The sequence below is a fragment of the Phalacrocorax aristotelis genome, chromosome 4 (genome assembly GCF_949628215.1).
Source record: "Phalacrocorax aristotelis chromosome 4, bGulAri2.1, whole genome shotgun sequence".
Classification (NCBI taxonomy): Eukaryota; Metazoa; Chordata; class Aves; order Suliformes; family Phalacrocoracidae; genus Phalacrocorax; species Phalacrocorax aristotelis.
Genome location: NC_134279.1, coordinates 74,560,802 through 74,578,961, shown reverse-complemented (window position 1 = coordinate 74,578,961; position 18,160 = coordinate 74,560,802). Strand labels below are relative to the sequence as shown.

Genomic DNA, 18,160 nt, shown 5'->3' with positions numbered 1-18,160 from the left:
AAAATCAGGTAGGTGGGGAGGTGTTATAAGGGAGAAAAGGCACATGGCTGCTGAGGTTAAAATACTGCTGTAAGTAGTATTTTAGTAGTACTGCCTCATGCTGGATGCCTTAGGGATAGCAAAAACACGTATCCCTTTAGCTATCACTGCATACCTCAGTAGAAAAAAAGTCTTGCCAGCAATGACAACTTGTGACCTGAAGGGACAGAGGCCTGGAATGTATTGGAGGAGTGGGGACAGAATGGGTGCTTCTACAGTTTCTACAAATTCAACAAATTAACTCACTTCAGATGACCCTTTTTGTAGACCTTTTGTAGTTGGTTCTGGTTTGGAAGCTTAAGTAAGCTTTGGAAGCTTATTTCCCTGCTCCCCAGCACCCTCTGTCTCTGTGATACAGAAAATTCCTGCCCATCAGCAGATCTGAAAGGTAAGTAACAGCAGACTATGCTGGTTAGTTTACATAGTCTGAGGAACTGTACTGATTTGTGCTAGTAGGTATTTACAGTGTAACCACTTACACACAAGCCAAGAAAGGCTCCCAGAGAAAGTCTGCAAGGAGACTAATTCAGACATGCCCAAGCCTTCCCTGTGAGCAAGCATGGGTACCAAAAGCTGAGTACCTGCAAGAGCACTGGCTACCTGGCTCTGTTTAGAGGATGTGTTAGCATGGGAAAACATTGTGCCAAGGCAGCCAAACTCATTCTGGCATCCAAGTCTACTTAATCAAAAGAGACTTGGTTATCCCCCAAGGCTCTGCTGTACATCACGCAGGCATACGTGAAACACCTGCTATTTCAGAACAAAGGTGCAGGCAGGAGGCTGTTTTCGCTGTAGTTGTCTGCATGCACTATTAACACTACAGGTTGGGTTTTACCATTCGCTTAGGGCAGGGACATAACTGATTCACGCTACCTGGTTGCTGCAGGGGCTCTTGAAACTGCAAAGACCCCCCCTTACTGCACGCCTACACAGCCATTAACATCACCTGAGTGCCCAGACTGTTGTCCTCTATTTCAATAAATAACATCCCAAGCCATGGGCTGCACTCCTCCAAACATAAAACCTTCCCCATGCCAATAGGAGATGCCATGAAAAACTGAGGAACCTTAAAAGTTGAATAACGTGCCAGGGAAGTGAAGTGACTTTGCCGTGACAAAATGTACATCCACTGTGAGAAAGTTATTCAGCATCCTGCCGTTCAGAATAACTTGCTTTCAACTTCTGTAAGTCAAATTCACTGACAGCATCAGGCATCGATTCAAAACAAAAGAATATGAACTGAAATGGTAGAGAATGAATAATCTCTTGCATTCTTTTCCAATACAGCCTATACATGGTAAGGATTTTGCTTAAAGATTTGTTCTTTTCTGCACCTTCTCTGACATTCTGAATTATGGCACAATAGAAAAAAAAAATCAATTAAAATGACTACTGAATAGTTCTTTATCTGCCCACAAATCATCTTCCTCCAGAAAAGATAATATTCCTACAGTGCATTATACATGAATTAGCCCTGCTATTCTAAATAAATAGATTATATTTGAGACCCTTTAGCCTGCAGCTTTAGAAGAAGGGTGAGCAAGCAAACCATGGGTTTTATATAAGCACAAAATAACATAAATGCAGCATTACTCTAAAGCTAATCTTTAAGAGGTGTCGCCGTCCCCCCCTCCCCGTGACTTCTGATCTTTATTACAAATGACACGAACCAACATTTTTCGGTTGGCCACCCCCCTCTGCATACAGAGACGTACACTGCTTATCACTCAGTTGTCAGTCATCCTGCATTCAGAACCTCTCACTGGAAGAACAGTGGTGTACGTGGACAAATAGACAACAATAGATCACAGTTTTAAAGCACAGGGAAATTACTACACACTTCAATTTCTGGGAAGCCTAGATACAGTTTCACAATTGATGGTTGTCTTTTATTTCTCACTTGACCAGAGACACCACCGCACCGATAATTGGGCTCTTGGTGTGCTGAATCCACCACTTAGCCCTGAAGATCAAAGCTGATTGCTTTCTTGTTCGCTCCATCTTTCTCTTTTCTTATTCTTTGACTGCAAGTGCTCTGATACCTTTTAATCCATTTTTTATATGATGTTTACCATACTAGGGCTATAGCCCATAAGTGGCTCCTAAGCACTCCCGCAGCAGCTCAAATTAAAAAGAGAAACAAAAACTTTTGACCTCTCGGAACTCTTGAATCCTGACCAAAACTGAGATCTACATATGCACTTTTCTTCACTCTTACCATGTATTGAGAGATTTGAGTAACCTGAGACTTACCTAAAACTAACTTTATCTTTGATGTAATATGGTGAAGGACATGAAAATAGTAACAAAAATATTTTGATAATATTGGAGACAAAAGTGGAGAAAATATGAAAGGTTCCTTCTACTGTGGGAAAAAGTAGCACCTCCACATATAGCAAATGATATAAAGGACCTCTTTAGATTTGGCTTAGAAGACCTTACTTAGGGCTTTGCATCTTACACAACTGTCTGAAACTTTTCATATGTAATGTCACAGGCTTTATTAAAGCCTTTACTGTACAGAACCTTTCTGCACTCCTACAAAGGAATTCATGCTGGATATGACAACTTGTAGATCAGAGTTTCATGAGGCTGTTAGAAAAAAATCTGAAAGAAATACGCTCAGTTTCTCATCTGACTTTGTCTCTAAATCATACTATGACAACATTTTATAGCCACTTTCCAGAGCCAAACTTTAAAAGAGGATTTTTTTTTTCATTTTAATGATTATTTTTTTATACATCAGTGTTGTCTCGTTTTAATTCTTAGAAAAAAGAAAGTACCTTCAAAATCACCATCTCTGGCTTTTGCTGCAAGTTCTGAGGATGATATACTTTCTTGACATAAAGCACAGTCTTCCAATGCTGCATTCCTTAAACCCTGATTAACTGTAAAACAAATCAGAAAGCACTGAAATTAATATTTTGCCAATTTGCACTTAAAATATTCATGTTAGGACTTCTGGGATTAGATTACAGTAGCATCTATATGAACCTTCTTATACTTCTTGCTTTTTCTTTACCCTGACACAAACAGTGATTTAACCGTCTCCCCTATTCTTCTTTGGAATGGCAACAGAAATGAAAGATGCTGAAATTACAGGACATACAGTCCTCTTACTTTTAGCAGTTTAGCTGCATCCTATATTTTATTTCCCAGTTCTTAACTTGGATCCTTTACAGAGAAGTAGATTGTAAGAACAACCAGAGATTCCCTAGGTGAATCACACACATCAAATCACATATGTCAAAGAGACACTTCATCCCAGAAGTCCCTGACTTTTATTCGCTCATTCTGTTTATGTTTACTGTTGTCAAAACCTTATTTTTTTTTTTTAATGTAACAGTTCATCCATTAGTACTGTTGACTAATATATTTCCTAGTGATAATTCTTTACAGCTCCAGTTTCTTTATCCCTCTTACTTGAATGTTCAGGAGTTCTTTGCTCCTTCCTCTCTGCAGCAATTCTATCTAATCCCATTTTTTCTTGCCAATGAAAAAACAGTCTCTCTTCACATCATGACATCCCGCCACCATAAAGATATTGTGGAAGTTTCAACCACAAGTAGTAGAGGACTGCAATGCATGTTGTGCATGATCCTAGTGCTGAGTTGGGTTGGATTGGAGGTTTTCCTGCTAAATTTAATCAACTTTTAACTTAGTGTTTCATATAAAATCCACAATGCTTTTAAATGAAACTGGGAGAAAGGGAAAGGAAAAGTTCTCAATCATGTGGGAAGAGAGGAAAAAGACAAGAGAAAGCTCTGACAACCTTCAGATGCTGACAGTTCTAATCATAACAAAGGACAAAGGCAATTGCAGTCTTGCTGGGATGACATGGTCATTTTCAGCTAAGTTAGCAGACTTGCCGCTTTGAAAAAGAAATAATAAAAATGGTGACAGAGAAAAAAATTTATTGCATTGGCTCATGATCTAGTTCTGGTTCCATTATTTTAATTATCTAGAATTCAAAACGGAATATTTATCTATTTTAAAGCCAAATTCAGCATTCTGCATTTTCTATAAATTAGGCCAGATTTCAGCATTTTCCTGAGCATTCTCATCTAATAATCTGTTCTTTTTACACAACTACTTAAATTTTGTAATCAAAGATATACATCTGGGAAAATTAAAACGTGTCCAGCCTGAATAATAACAGGAAAAAAAAAGTCCAAACCCCACATAGATTATGTTACGACCATACAGGCTACAAACACTGTTCTGTTGTACACAGGAATATGGAAATGAGCAGACGCGCTCTGAAGGCTTTAACTCTTCCATCATCTGCCTCAAGACATGCTGTGTACCTATACCTCCAGTGACTTCATCCCACTTACCATCTGGTTGCATGACTTTTTTTTTAAGCTTAGGTCAAATCACTGTACAGTGGGCCCTGCTAAGAAGTTAACAGAATGTTAAGGAAATTCTAGTAAAAAAGTTCATGGATCCCCATGGGCTACCAGCAGAAATTCACAGCAGAAAACCAAGATTTAAATTTCTTTACCTTTCTTTTGCTTTTCCTTGTCTTCTGTTTCAGGTTTGGTTGCCATAACTTCAAACAAGGTCTTTAAGATACTTCTCAGATCACTAGCATAGTTTGTCTGCAGCTGGTCAGCAACACCTGGGAGTTTGAGAAAACAGATAAACCAGTACTAGGCTATTACACCACCCTTAAAAAAAGCAAATTTGTTGCTACCAGTAACGGCCTCATTTATTTTTGAGGGGATCACTTGCTTGTGTTAGGAATAAAAATTGAATATTGAATTGAACTAATTTTCCATAATGGCCATGTAACGTTCTGGCCTTTATGCTACCTGCGATTTGATACATATCTTCCTTGTCCTTTGGCAGGAAACACAGAGATTCCTTTTCACTAAAATACAACTGCTGCATCAGGTTTCTTCCCTTGAAGACATAGGGCATCACCAAGAAAAAGGAAGCACTTTCAGGTCTAAGATGTCTGCATCTCTGATTCTGTAAATTCCCACCAGGTAACAGGTCATTCTACACCAGTTTGCAACTTAGGCTCCAAAACGATCTTCCTGCAGCCTCATCTCTAGGGTTCTACCATGATGTTATCGGCACAAAAAAAAAAAAGGATGAATAGTTTTTATGTTCAGAACGAAAGGCTACTCTCATACCTGAGATACAGACAAAAAGGCGGTGAATAAGATCATTACTGCCATGAAATCTGGATCTGATCTTTTCTCGGGTGGCAATTTTAGCAGCCTGCAAAGCGAGCTGGATTTCTTCCTGATCAATGTCATCAGATGAACAAGAACTTGTCATTAAACTGCTGTTGGAGGAAAAAAAAAAAAAGTAAAGTAATGTAAATCTTCACTCAGTTGTTCAGGATGTTCAGCAAATCCTAAAGGATTTATGACTCAGGCACGACTCTAGAGCAAACCGGAACTAACTGCTGTAAATTATTGTTGAAGTTAATTAACATGCAATCAATCACCATCATGTTTGATTTTCACCCTGTGGCATAGCTGCAAAACAAAAAAACCCAACACCAAGACAAACAAAAAACCCCCTTTTAAGCAGAAAATAATTTATCTCTATTTTATTGCTTTTTCCCTAGCTATTACAAAGTGCTCTGCCAGTTTTCACATTAACTTTTTCTAAAAGCTCAGTCCTGAGACCATAACTCCAAAAATCCGAAAGGTGAATATCAACCTAAAAATGAGAAGGTCAGTTCTGAAGTCAACTTAGAAATTTATTAATGTAGAAGTTAATTTGAAAAAAAAAAACAAAAAACTTCTGAATTATGTTACCTTAAAATAATGAGAATAGAATCTAAATATAACCTTACATAAAAAAATAGAAGGGTGATAAAATATAATTTACACAGTAGAGGTAGATTAGTCTCCTTATATACCTAACTGTAGAAATTGCAGAAATGTCAAACTATCGTAACAGAATGGTTCATCAACTCCAAAGAGATTAAAGTGTGTCGTCAAATGTCTACTAGAGTTTTAAACTTTCTTTTAAAGACCAGATGCGCAGCTGCCAGCCACTTCCACCCCCACTCCCCTTTACGGAGAGGAAGCTTGAAATAACCTAAGACTGCAGGGAAGCTTTGGTGGGAATCCAGCTTCTTCAAATATCTGGAATTACCTAAACTATTCGTAAATCAAGATCTGTTTTTTAAAAAATGAAGTATTTAGGGAAAAAGTAGCACTTTGCCAACGGAAAACTGTTAATTAGGACTAGAGTGCAGGATGTAATTACACTGAAGACCTACGGATTCACTGTGCTGGCCAAAGGAGACGCCTTCTTACTCTACTACATTCAGGGCAGAGTAACACTAAGCCAATTTTCCCCACATATTAGAAAGAAAATAATCTTGCCAATGATCACAAAAAAGTAGAATATTTAACATACAATCACACTTCGGCTGTCCAAAACTCCAGCACGCTCTACTACGCAGAAAACTATGTTCACAAAAAAAAAAGCTACTGGCTGCATAAATAGCATGCATAGTGAAGGGAGTAGTTTCTAACACATTCCAGGCTCAATCTGCTTTTATTAGGTGCTGAAACATTCACCACCTTGCAGATCCCATCCCTATGGCAGTATGCACAAACAGTTATTGCAGGATAAGACACCTAGGTAATATTTGTAATTATTTATAGCAAAATTTTATGGGATATAGTTTTGAAATTCTACCTGCAGGCTATACAGGTAAATCCTTTAAAATGTAAAAATGAATTTATTAGGCCATGCAATCTTCAAAGCTCGAGTAAAAACAGAACTGAAAATAAATACTGGAGATCAGTTATTGATAGAAATAACAATAGAACATGTATAGCACCATTACCTTAGCTGGCTTCCCATTCTTTCAAAGACAGAATAAAGAGCAGGCTTGCAAGAGGTTAATTTTGTTCATGTTATCTATTGCTATTAACAAAAGCAAATTCTTGTAAAAAGATGTTAGTTCTATGCTTACAGTTCCCTCAGCGCCATGACTGACTTGGTTTATTAAAGATACTGAGAACCAAGTGAGAATTCTCTCTCTCAATTTTTCTTTGCTTTTCCAAAGGGGATATATTTTATATACAAATAATAGCAAGCCTGTCAGTGTGGAAAGGTTTGTGTTCAAGACAATGAAAAGGTCATGTAAGAACATGGCTTATGATGGAGTAAACTGAAAGGCAGTAAGAGCCAGGCAGCGATCCCCAATTCACAACGGTATGCTGCAGATTATTTCCTATTTGCACAAACGCTCACATACACCGATAAAGGAGTTTGCCTCGTACTGGGGCCAAATAAGGGCTACTTTTTTTCTTGTTTTTAAGAAGAATTCATCTTGCAGTGATATACACATTTGCCCTACAAATTGCTCTGCAAGGCAAGCACAGACCTCACGACGGAGACAAATGCAGCCTGTATGTAATTATATAATCCCAATACAACAGTCTCTGAAACTCCCAATAAGCAAAAACCTTGGTGCAGGGGAAGGCCGGGGTGCTGATTCAAGGATGACTCTTCCCTCCAAATAACAGCTGAAGAAGTATTTCAAAGTAAGGTGCTAAGTGGGCAGAGAGCTGTGAAGAATGCTTTTCAAGAATACAAACTACTTAGTCCTTTCCCATTTTGCAGAAAGGAAGAAAGGCTCATTCCATGATTCTGACCAAGCTCTGACCAATTTTAATAATAGTAGTTGCCTTTCTAAGTCTCCTCCAACTGGGAGGAATGCAGGTTTACCTACTTCCTAACTCCTACAAGGAATGTGATTTATGTTCCAAGCTATTCTGTGCTAGATTTTGTGGTGTGTCATTAAGACTGGTCATGTCCCACCACAAGACTGGATGGAACTTTTGTCCTAAAAATCCCTGGCACGGAGCACATAAGAATTGCTTCAGCACTGTGGGATGGAAGGTCAGAATGCATGCTCCCATTTTTAACATACTTTCATATGCAGAGTCACATGCAAAGTACAATTTATATATACAAGGGTTTCAGAAAAGAGGATATGTTGTTTTCAGGATTGCTTGTGCCATGAAAAAGAGAAAAGTGAACGTTCCTGAATTTAAATTCCAATTTAAAACTGGACCTGAGAATCACTAGAGTTAGAAACAATTACTCTACCTTTATGAACAGGACCAAGTCAGATTTAGACAAAAATGACTCGTAAAGAATGACTAATGACCATCTGTTCTTTACTTTAAAATATATCTTACTGTTAAAGAATGTAGCCAGAAAATTAATATTGTAGCAGCAGTCAGAAATACTGTAAGAACAGAAACATCGCAATTGTTTCAGATAAACAGCAAGAGATACCGCTTTTCTTACAACACGGTATCCCAAACAGCAGTGATCACATCTATGCAAATATTAAAGATTCTCTTCATTTTTAAAAATAATATTACAGAAAATAAACCTGAATTTTGACCTACAGAGTTCAGCTTCCCTTTTCTCCAAATTATTCTTTCAAGCAAGGTTTTTTTTCCTAGTTCTATAAGGAATATCTTTCCTTCTTGACTTATCTAACATGCATAAATTGGCTCAAAATTCTCAGCTGATACCAGATATGTAGGAAGCATTCCATTAATGTGAGACTACACTCAGATCTGGAATGTTTCATTGCCAATATCTGCAAAATCAAGTATCACTGCAGAATATAAATAGCCGTACTAAATAGCTAGAGGCAAGTCCTCATTTTCTCAGATTCTTGGTTGATGTGAACCCTGTGTTACCCAAGGAATTAAGTTAAGAGGAGAGAAAACAAAAATAAGCATAGAATTCCCCTTGTGAAATGTTTATTATATAAAAAATGCTTACCGAGTATTTATTCTTGATATTGTAAAAACACTGCACAGCTAACATGTCTGAGGGCAAATACCAAGAATTAAGACATAATGTAAAAGGTTGATTCCAAACAGTAAACCTGCTTATATGTTATAAGAACAGATACCCTCTGGCAGATGCAATGAATTAGCTTTTTACCTAACTTGGCCAGCAATTTTAAAACTACTCTACATTTGTCATGTTAGAAGAACAGCAAAACACTCTTGGCACTTTAAAGATGTATCTCCAAGAACAGCTGCCTGCTGTCAAAGCTTGACTGTGAAATTTAATCAAATATGTACAAGCAAACAAAACCCCAATAATGCAACTGTACACAGTATCATCTTTCACCTGTGGAACAGATCTGCTTTACAGCTTTTAAGTGCCAAAGGATACTTGTGAGCCAGCTTAAGCAGTAGTATCCATACATAGTGGAACACAGGACCATGGAACTCAAGGATTGTGACTGTCACTTTCAGAAGTGGCCAGTCATTTTAGGTAACCCTGAGATACCGATGGCCTTGGGATAAATTTGTTGGTCATTGACACTCATGCAGAAACAATAAAACCAGAAAATTCTAAAACTGAACAACCAAAGTAAATTGATTCAAAGTTGGACCAAATTTAAGTATTTTAAATTGTGCTCAAAAAATAGTCAGTAGCAGTAGAAATCTGTGACCACTCACAGGTGCTTCCTTACAAATTTGTCTAGAAGTATTTGGTCCATTAAACCTGAAATCTGCTCTGAACCGAATGCAGAATGTGTAACATTCAAAGAATCTCTCATTACTCACAAACAAACCCCCAGGGTATCTTAAGTATGCACTGAATATATAGCACTGGCAGATAAAAAGAATTTAAAAGTTCACTGTATCAAGTACCATGAATACAAAGAAATCTAATGAATTATCATGTTTTCAAAAGAATAATAAAAACTTTTAAGAAAGTGGCTTGGTTTTATTTGTTTTTAGAAATCTTAGATTAAAAGTGGTCACTGTTTACAAAGCAGTAACCCCAACATATCTATCTACTATAAATGATGCAATTGTGTCACCAAATTTAATAAGAAAGTAAGATCATCCTCTAAGTCTCTGACTTCAGTCTAAGTCTTTGTTTACAACTGATTTTCAGACACAGATTTCAGAGAATTGTCAGTGGTGTCTAAACTGAGAGGGCCCTAGTTCCAGCAAGACAAACTCATCCCAACGAAGTTTGATCAAAATATTTAAGAAGTTCTATGAACAATACTACATGTTTACTAGAAAAGTGTTAACACTTAAGTCAGTGACTATCCTTACACCATTTGTGTTACACGAATACTGGTAACACCAGTGATTGCCATTCGCTTGCTCGAAATCTCCAGCAAACTGCACATGCATACGCATAGGTACCATGCAACCACTTGCAACAGAGGAGGTAACGCTTCCTGCTGTAGTGTGAATTCAAAGCTTGTGAATCCACTTCATAGTGATTTAAAAACCCATGTATTAAATGGTAGTACTCTGATGCAGAGGTTTAGCCACTTGGCAAAACCAGAGTGATAAATTCTGAGGCAAAGTTGCTCTTCAGCAAAATCTCATACAGTCTATATGGAAGCAGGTGAGATGCCTTCTACAGTAACGAAATGTGGCAATTTTGCAAAAGGTTTTCTATGATTTCACACATTCCTATTTACACAAAAGGACACTGCAACTATAAGCCATGCCGAAAGTTTTTACAGAGGAACAGTATTCCAATTCTTAAATATCAATTATAGTTCATTAGAAAATTGATGACAGACTGCCCACAAATTACAAAACAGTGCAGTTCCTTGAACTTAAATTACATCAATTAATTGGCACTAGATGGTCTTAACAAATCTCTGACGTCATTACTCAAAATGCCATGTTTTGAATAACTCAAAGATAGGTACATGTATAGCAATATAATGTAGATGAATTTCCATATATATATTTTTTAATATTCTAGTTCTTATATTTCTCAAAAAACATTATCATGAACTCCCTGGGTTTCATTCCTGTTTGTACAGAATTTAGCACAATGGTTACCTTATGCTCTGTGTTCAATATCAACAACATACACTTTTTAGCCAACCTACGATATTTAAGTTCTTTTTCTTTCCTATCTGAGTTCTTTCATACTTTAATTAAAAAAAAAAACCACAAAACAAAACCCAAAACTCCTGCAGGCAAATCTATGTCATTGCCTGCACACAATTTCTAAAACTACTTCACTAACTGGTACATTCATCCCACTGATACTTGTGTAGGCTGTAACTGGAAACCCCACCATTAGTCTGGCAACCTGTCTTTCCAAGCTATTACTCCCACTTCTATTACTCTTATACTTCCTAAGGCTGTAGTCAACTCTGGGTTCCAATTTGAAAAAACAAAACAAAACCAAACAACTGCTCCAAAGGGCATTTAAAAGATCAGACAATAGTTGGGGAGAAGACAAAGGTTGTATAGATGAAGAATGACAAGAGGAAAATAATGGGGGTTCAGTAAGAGAAGTATGACTCCATATCAGTATAAAAAAAATAATACTGCTTTCCATTCTGCTTTCTGCAGTACCGCTGGTGTTTCTTTTTGGATTCTCTCACAAGAAACACAATAAACAGCAGGTTAAGCCCCTCTGGTTTCTAATGTGCTAGTTTTGATATGATTAGAAGGAAAACTATGAGATTAATGGCTTCTTAAAATTCTTTTACGTTAAAGGGGTGGTGGCTACATGCTCAATTTTAGAGTCATTTAAACAAAATCCAGAACATGTTTTATTATTTCAGTAATAGCATATAGTTATTTAGCTAAGGACAGTATGTTAAGGAATGACCCCAGAAGCTACATTTAAAACAGACCAAAAAAAGCTTTAATGCAGAACTTTCTTCTTGACTTTTTAACCCTAATATTTACTATGTCAATAGAGTTTTTTATGCAATCCCTTAGGTATTTTCTCTATTTTAACAGAAAAGGCTAAAGGGGGGGGGGGGGGGGGGGCGGGACCCAAAGAACCCATTAAGGGTTCCCAAGGCTTCAAAACTGTCATGAGAAACAAACCACACAACTGGCATGCAAATCCCTCTAGGAACAATCTAGCTGAGCACCACCAGAAGGAGTGGATTTGACTACACTACAGTATTATCACATGTATTAACAATGGCCAGCTCCATACATGGTAGCGCATGTGCTAGAAGCCCCATCTGCTGTCAACCTTTGGAATTCCACAGTTGGGGAATTATTTTTCCTATACTGCAAGATTTGGAGAAGCCCCTTGTTAGCATCTTTTGCTCCAGGAGAGGTAGGCAATCTGAGGTCAGTTGGTTAAAATAAGTGATTTGGCTAATAGGATTAACCACATGTCAGAAGTGATACCTTCAATCAGGAAAAAGTCCTGAGCATTGAAGACTACTCAGTTTGAAATCAACAGCAACAACTTCTGCTCCAAACTCCAGCAGATGCTGCTGCTGCCCACTCTGTTGGAGGAGCATCTTCTGGAATCAGCTCTTCAAACCTCAAACTGCAGAGCGTTCTCATTGTACTTACCAAGTTGAACTTTTCAAGAACCGCAGCTGTTGAAGCAGCATGCTGCCAAATAGATCCACCATAAGAAGCTCTACCAAGGCAGACTTAACCAAACTCATTACCACTCTGGCCTGAGTTTTCAGAAGGATGCAAAGATTTCCCATATTCATTTCCCATATTTCAAATGGGAATTAAAGTAAACATTGCCAGCGCAGGATTTATGAACTATAACAGTGCTCTCTCCCTCATAGCTGAATAGATCAAACTTCTCTAAGAGTGATTATGAACAAATAACTTAGAGCATTAGTAATCAACAGGGCTGCTTTCTAACCATCAAATGTAATGTCAGATATTTGCAAGGTTCATTTGCTCTTCTTCTTAAAATTTTTTTAAAAAAAGGATAAAACCTGTAAAATAAGGATACCATAAAATTCAAGAAAAAACAGAACTGAAAATATAAGTTTGAATATTACTTAGATTCTACTAAGATTTTTCTCAATTCAACCATGATGTTTTTTCTAATGCTTCCTTATAATCAAACATCCATTTAAAATTCTTAAATGGTCACTCACACTGCAAAAGGACAAGTAATGTGAGATTAGAGCACAGAAATATTTAAACTTTGAAAATAATCCTGAACTGGAAATACTGAAAGTGAAAAACAGGAATAGTATAGCACATATGAAGAAATGGTATGTCATATCAGCTCTGGTATCTGATACAGGGATAGAAACGCATGAGTCGCGACTTTTACGCCTTATCCAGAACTTGACAGGACAGACAGGACCTGGATACCTGATGACGAATACAAATACTTTCAAAGGCAAAGAGTCATTTTGTACAGCTCTTCGGCAACATCCTCTGTGATACACAAGCAACTATTCTGTATGGCATAATAAAAAGCGAGTTAATTTAGCATCCAGTTCCAGCAGATACTCATTGAGTTGCAACTCCTGTGTGTGGCAGAAGCAGAGATGGAGAAGCAGCACTGAAAAACGTTTTCCACCAAGAGGAACTCTAAGGAATAGGGAAACTTATCAGCACAGCGTTTTCATATTGCCTCCATCAGTTCCGTCAAAAAGTAATACAGAGCCACCAGCTGAAGCATTAAAGCATCCCAGGGTTTAGGAGAACCCCACAGGAATTGGGTATCCAGCCATGGGAGCCAAAGCTGAGAAAAGCTAATTAAAGTATTAGGTGGAGCCTTAAAATTTTAATTAGAAAAGAAAGCTTTGTCTTAATTTTTCACCTTTGATGCCGCTATAAGTATTAGGAAATCCTTTTTTTTCCTCCAATATACTTGTGGTTTAACAACATACCTTGGTTTCAGGCATTGCCAAAACGCTGCAAAAACTGCAGTTACTACACTGATTATAGTTAATTACACATAATCTCAGAACTCCCAAACATGCTATTCTGAGGTGCTTTTTTTGGGGGTGAAAAAAATATCTGTAAAATAAAATCTAATTTCTGAAAGCTAGTAATTTTTGTTCTATTAGTAGCACAGGGAACACCAAGTGACATTCAACAACAGATTTTTACACTTCATTAAAATGAACATGATTATAATTGTGACCAAAGTACTACAAAATGAAAATTACAAGTGAGCTATGCAGAAACATGAACACAAACCCATTATGATCACTTCTGTAGTCTCCAGCCATATGACATGCCACCTGGAATACAGCCCCCAACTGGCAAATTTTGGGGTGTCTACCAGTTTTGCTAGAACAGATTTATTGCCTCCGCCACTGAAGCTAGTCAGCTTAAAATATTGCCCTATTTTGCTTGACTTACACAGAGGGGAACATATTTTATATTCAATTTACTTCAACCATACTGGATATTTTAACAACACTAAAATATCAAATTTATCATTTTAATAGGGAAAGACCAAAAAACTTCAAACAACTGAATTTTCACCTTCCCACTGTAACAAGCACTTGTTAACAAGTAGTTCACACAACCTGCCTGGGTTATTCCTTGGGAAAATAAAATTGCATCAGTTACTTGTTACTGAAGACAAAGACATGCATATAATGCACCCAAAATACCTTGTGGAATTTCCTGAAAGGGCACACCATAGCTTAGAAAATGCTGCACCATTTGGAGATTCGATTTTTTGTCTTGCAGGGCAAAGAATGAGATAGGCATGAAACACATCAAGAAGAATCTTGGCGGTGAAAAACTAGAGACATCTGCTTCAGTCACATATGTCTCGCTGACTAAAATCACAAGCAAAAGCTGACAGACAGCATCAACGCTGACTTTTTTGTTTTGCTGGTACTGCTCAGCTGGTTGTTGGGGCAAGGGGTGTAGCAGCAAAGCAAAAGGATTGTACACAGCAGCCTCTTTATGACTGTATTAATATGCATATTAATTGCCCTCACTGAGTGACAGAGCTATACAAAACAGTATAGATTCACAGTCCTAACACATACAGAAAATTTGCAGTTCAAAATCATTAGGCAGGAAGAGCATCTATTCCAGAAGTCATTTGGCTTTGCTCAGGGTATAAACCCCTTTCTCTTCCCACAACTCTTCTCTCTCAGCTCTTTATTTCCATGATTCCAGTACAGTAGATGTAAAGCCATGATTCCAGTACAGTAGATGTAAAGCCATTATCACCAGCCTTTTTCTGGTTATAAGCAGAATTTCTATGAAAAAGAGGTCTGCAGAAAAAGGGGAAAATATCTAAAGTAATGTACTGAGCAAATCATTACCAGCTACGAGTATTAACAGTACCAAACAGTAATGCAGAATTAATCCATCATTTTGCATAGCTTAAACAACTCCAATCTGACCAGGTTAACAAAGGTAAAACTGCAAGAGATGAGACCTGGAGACACAGCTGATCAGGTAGATGGCGACATATCAGTTAAAATACACTGTTAATGTATTTGTCATCCTCCACACTATCATCTACAAGATCCCCAGAGTAGTTGGTGGTCTCTTTATTAAAGCTTGTGGGCGTGTAATTTGCACTGTAGCTTTGATAGCATAGATTAATGCATAGCTCTGGACCATGAGATGAAAAGAACTGAATTCTCCTTGTATAATTCACAGTCCTGCTGAATGACCAAGTTATTTTTCCATCTTGCATCTTCTTTGAGGCACGGAGTTCTACTGATGGAAAAAGCACAGTATAAAACCTTGTTTTGTAAAGAAACCTGCCCACGCACAGGAACTTGGCTTGGTCTGAACTGGGCAAGAGACTGGCTCACGGGTCACATGCAGGGAGGATCAACGATTTTTACTCAGGCTGGCAGCCTGTCACAAGCAGGGTCCCCCCAGGGATCAGTACTGGGCCTCACACTGTTCAACATCTCCCTAAATGATCTGGGCAATGGGATTGAGGGCACCATCACCAATGTTGCCGATGACGCCAAACTGGGTGGCGAGGTGGACGCATCAGAAGAGAAAAACCATCTTACAAAGACCTGGACAGGCTGGAAGAGAGAGCATGCAAGAACTGTACAGAGCTATACAGAGAGAAGCGCAAGGTCCTGCGCCATGGACGACGCAATCAAAGAACCCAGAGCAGGCTGGGATCTGCGTGGCTGGGGAGCAGCCTTGCTGACAGGGAGCTGGGGTCCTGGTGGACAACAAGCTGAACAGGAGTCAGCCATGCACCGCTGCAGCCACCAAGGCAAATCACTTCCTGGGCTGCATCTACAGGGGCGTTACTGGCAGACAGAGATGTGATCATCCCAACCTACTCGGTGCTTGTCAGGCCACACCCGGAGTACTGTGTCCAGTTCTGGTCTCTACAATTCAAGAGAGATGGGCAAACTGGAGTGGGTCCAAAGGAGGGCCATGAAGGTGATGGAGAAGCTGTCCCACAAGGAGAGACTGGAGGAGTTAGGTCTTTTCTCCCTGGCAAAGAGCAGCTTTCCAGTACTTAAAGGGTGTCTACAAAAAGGGCAGAGGTTCTCTCTTCACAAGGAGCCACATGGAGAGGACAAGTTGCACGAGGAGATGTTTCATCTTGATATAAGAAAGAAATATTATAAGAAAGAAGTCACCATCACTGAAGATTTTCAAGGTCCCATTGGACAGGATGCTAGAATAATCTCATCTAGGCTCCCTTTCCCGTGACTGGTTGGCCCAGATGATCTTTTGAGGTCCCTTCCAACCTGGGCTATTCTATGATTCTGTGAACTGACTGGCAAGGTAGTTTCAAACAATCTCCTGGAAGACACACTCTATTTCTGAAGCAGGTAATCAACATTTAATCTCATTTGTAAACTAAGATAACCTTCCCTGCTTGTTTCATGTGTGTTTATACTAATAGAGATATACTCAAAATACACAATAAAGTAAGCGATATCCTTCAACTATATCCAGCATGCCAATGACCTTGGGCTCTGCCCACATGTACGCAAATACAGATATTCTAACAGAAATAACCAGATAAACATGCCACTTTAATTGCTGGCAGACTTGAGTCACAATACATTTCAGATACTGTAAATAACAGGCTAAAACTTTACCACCAATTTTTGTAAATGCCTAAAGCTGTAGAAAAATATACCACAAAACACCACAATGACATACCTAAAGAACCTTCCTCCCCCCCATAACTGCTGACCAGGGAAGGCATCTATTGTATCATTAGGGTTAGTTTTAAAAGTTATTTTTTATGTTTAAAGTTATAATTTATTGGTTCATCATAACTTCAAAATGAAGTAGGCTTTACCACGTACTCTAGGCAGGCAAACACTCCAATACAGATTCATCGGTATTTCTTCCCCTCTTGCACTGTCTTACACCAAAAACTCCAACGAGGCTCGAAATAAACTAACTGTAACTACCTTTTTCTTCTGTTGCCTCACTTATTTTTCCTCATAATTCCTAAAACAACACTTTTCTTGCCATTTTCTATCTCTAGTCTTTCAAAGAACTTCCTGGCTTTAAGCATATTAAGTCACCTCATTCTGTGAGCGTATGAATAGCCTTCACTTACGTTTCCACTCAGATTAATGGCTATACCAGGGTCCTGCCCAATAATTCTAATGCATGTTGAAAGCTGACAAATTCTTCCAGTTTATTTTTAAGAACTACTGACTTTACTACTTCCAAAACCAAAATGGATAAGATTCCAGCAGTGTATTTTATTATCTGCCTATTTACAATTCAGTAAGTTCATTATATTAAAAATTGTTCTCAAAATTACATTTATGAAAAGACACCATTAAAAAGGAAAACCTGGGTGGACTGTTTCCTGGAGCTAATATAAACAACGGCACAATTGCCACTTCCCTGCTGTAGTTATAAACATCTCATTTTCACTCAAGTCAGCAGGATTGTTCCAGAGTCACACTGATGTAACAAAAAAATTCTGCACACTCTTGCAAGTCTGCATAAAACCACAGTTTCTCCGAAACCTTCTGAAATACATAGATTACATTTATTCTTTGCTGAGAAAGTTGACTACGGATATGGGTGCCTCAAGTATGGATACTGCTTAATGAACATTTGCAAAAAATCATCTTCTGAACTGGGCCGAACATTTAACTTCTTGACCATCAGACCTCTGAGACGACAAGGAGGAACTGTCTACACAGATAGGGTACCACTGTGAATCAACCTCTCCTTAGCAAAACCATTTGAGAAGATTTTCAGTTTGTGCTCCAGAAACCTGGTGCAAGGTTTCAAAATGTTTTTTAAATCACTGTGTGAGCACAGTCAGTAATCAAAGTACACAGCTGTAGTTCTGATTTAAGACTGAATCTTTGGCCCAGATGCATTTCAACAAATGCCATGCTTTACTGAGGGTTCCCCTCCTCTCCATTGACTAAACAGGG

At 38.2% G+C, this 18,160-nt stretch overlaps 1 protein-coding gene across 3 annotated transcripts in view; it reads right to left on the bottom strand.

Moving 5' to 3' along the window:
- ZFYVE28 (zinc finger FYVE-type containing 28) overlaps positions 1–18,160 on the bottom strand; it is a 162,776-nt gene that overhangs the window by 11,777 nt on the left and 132,839 nt on the right. For 2 of the 3 annotated variants that reach the window (XM_075092039.1, XM_075092037.1), the window contains 3 exons: positions 5,181–5,335; positions 4,544–4,660; positions 2,823–2,927 (listed from right to left, as the gene is read on the bottom strand). In XM_075092039.1, the coding sequence (XP_074948140.1) occupies positions 2,823–2,927; positions 4,544–4,660; positions 5,181–5,335 (377 nt within the window). The remainder of the gene's footprint in view (positions 1–2,822; positions 2,928–4,543; positions 4,661–5,180; positions 5,336–18,160) is intronic. The other variant, XM_075092038.1, reaches the window with a different exon arrangement.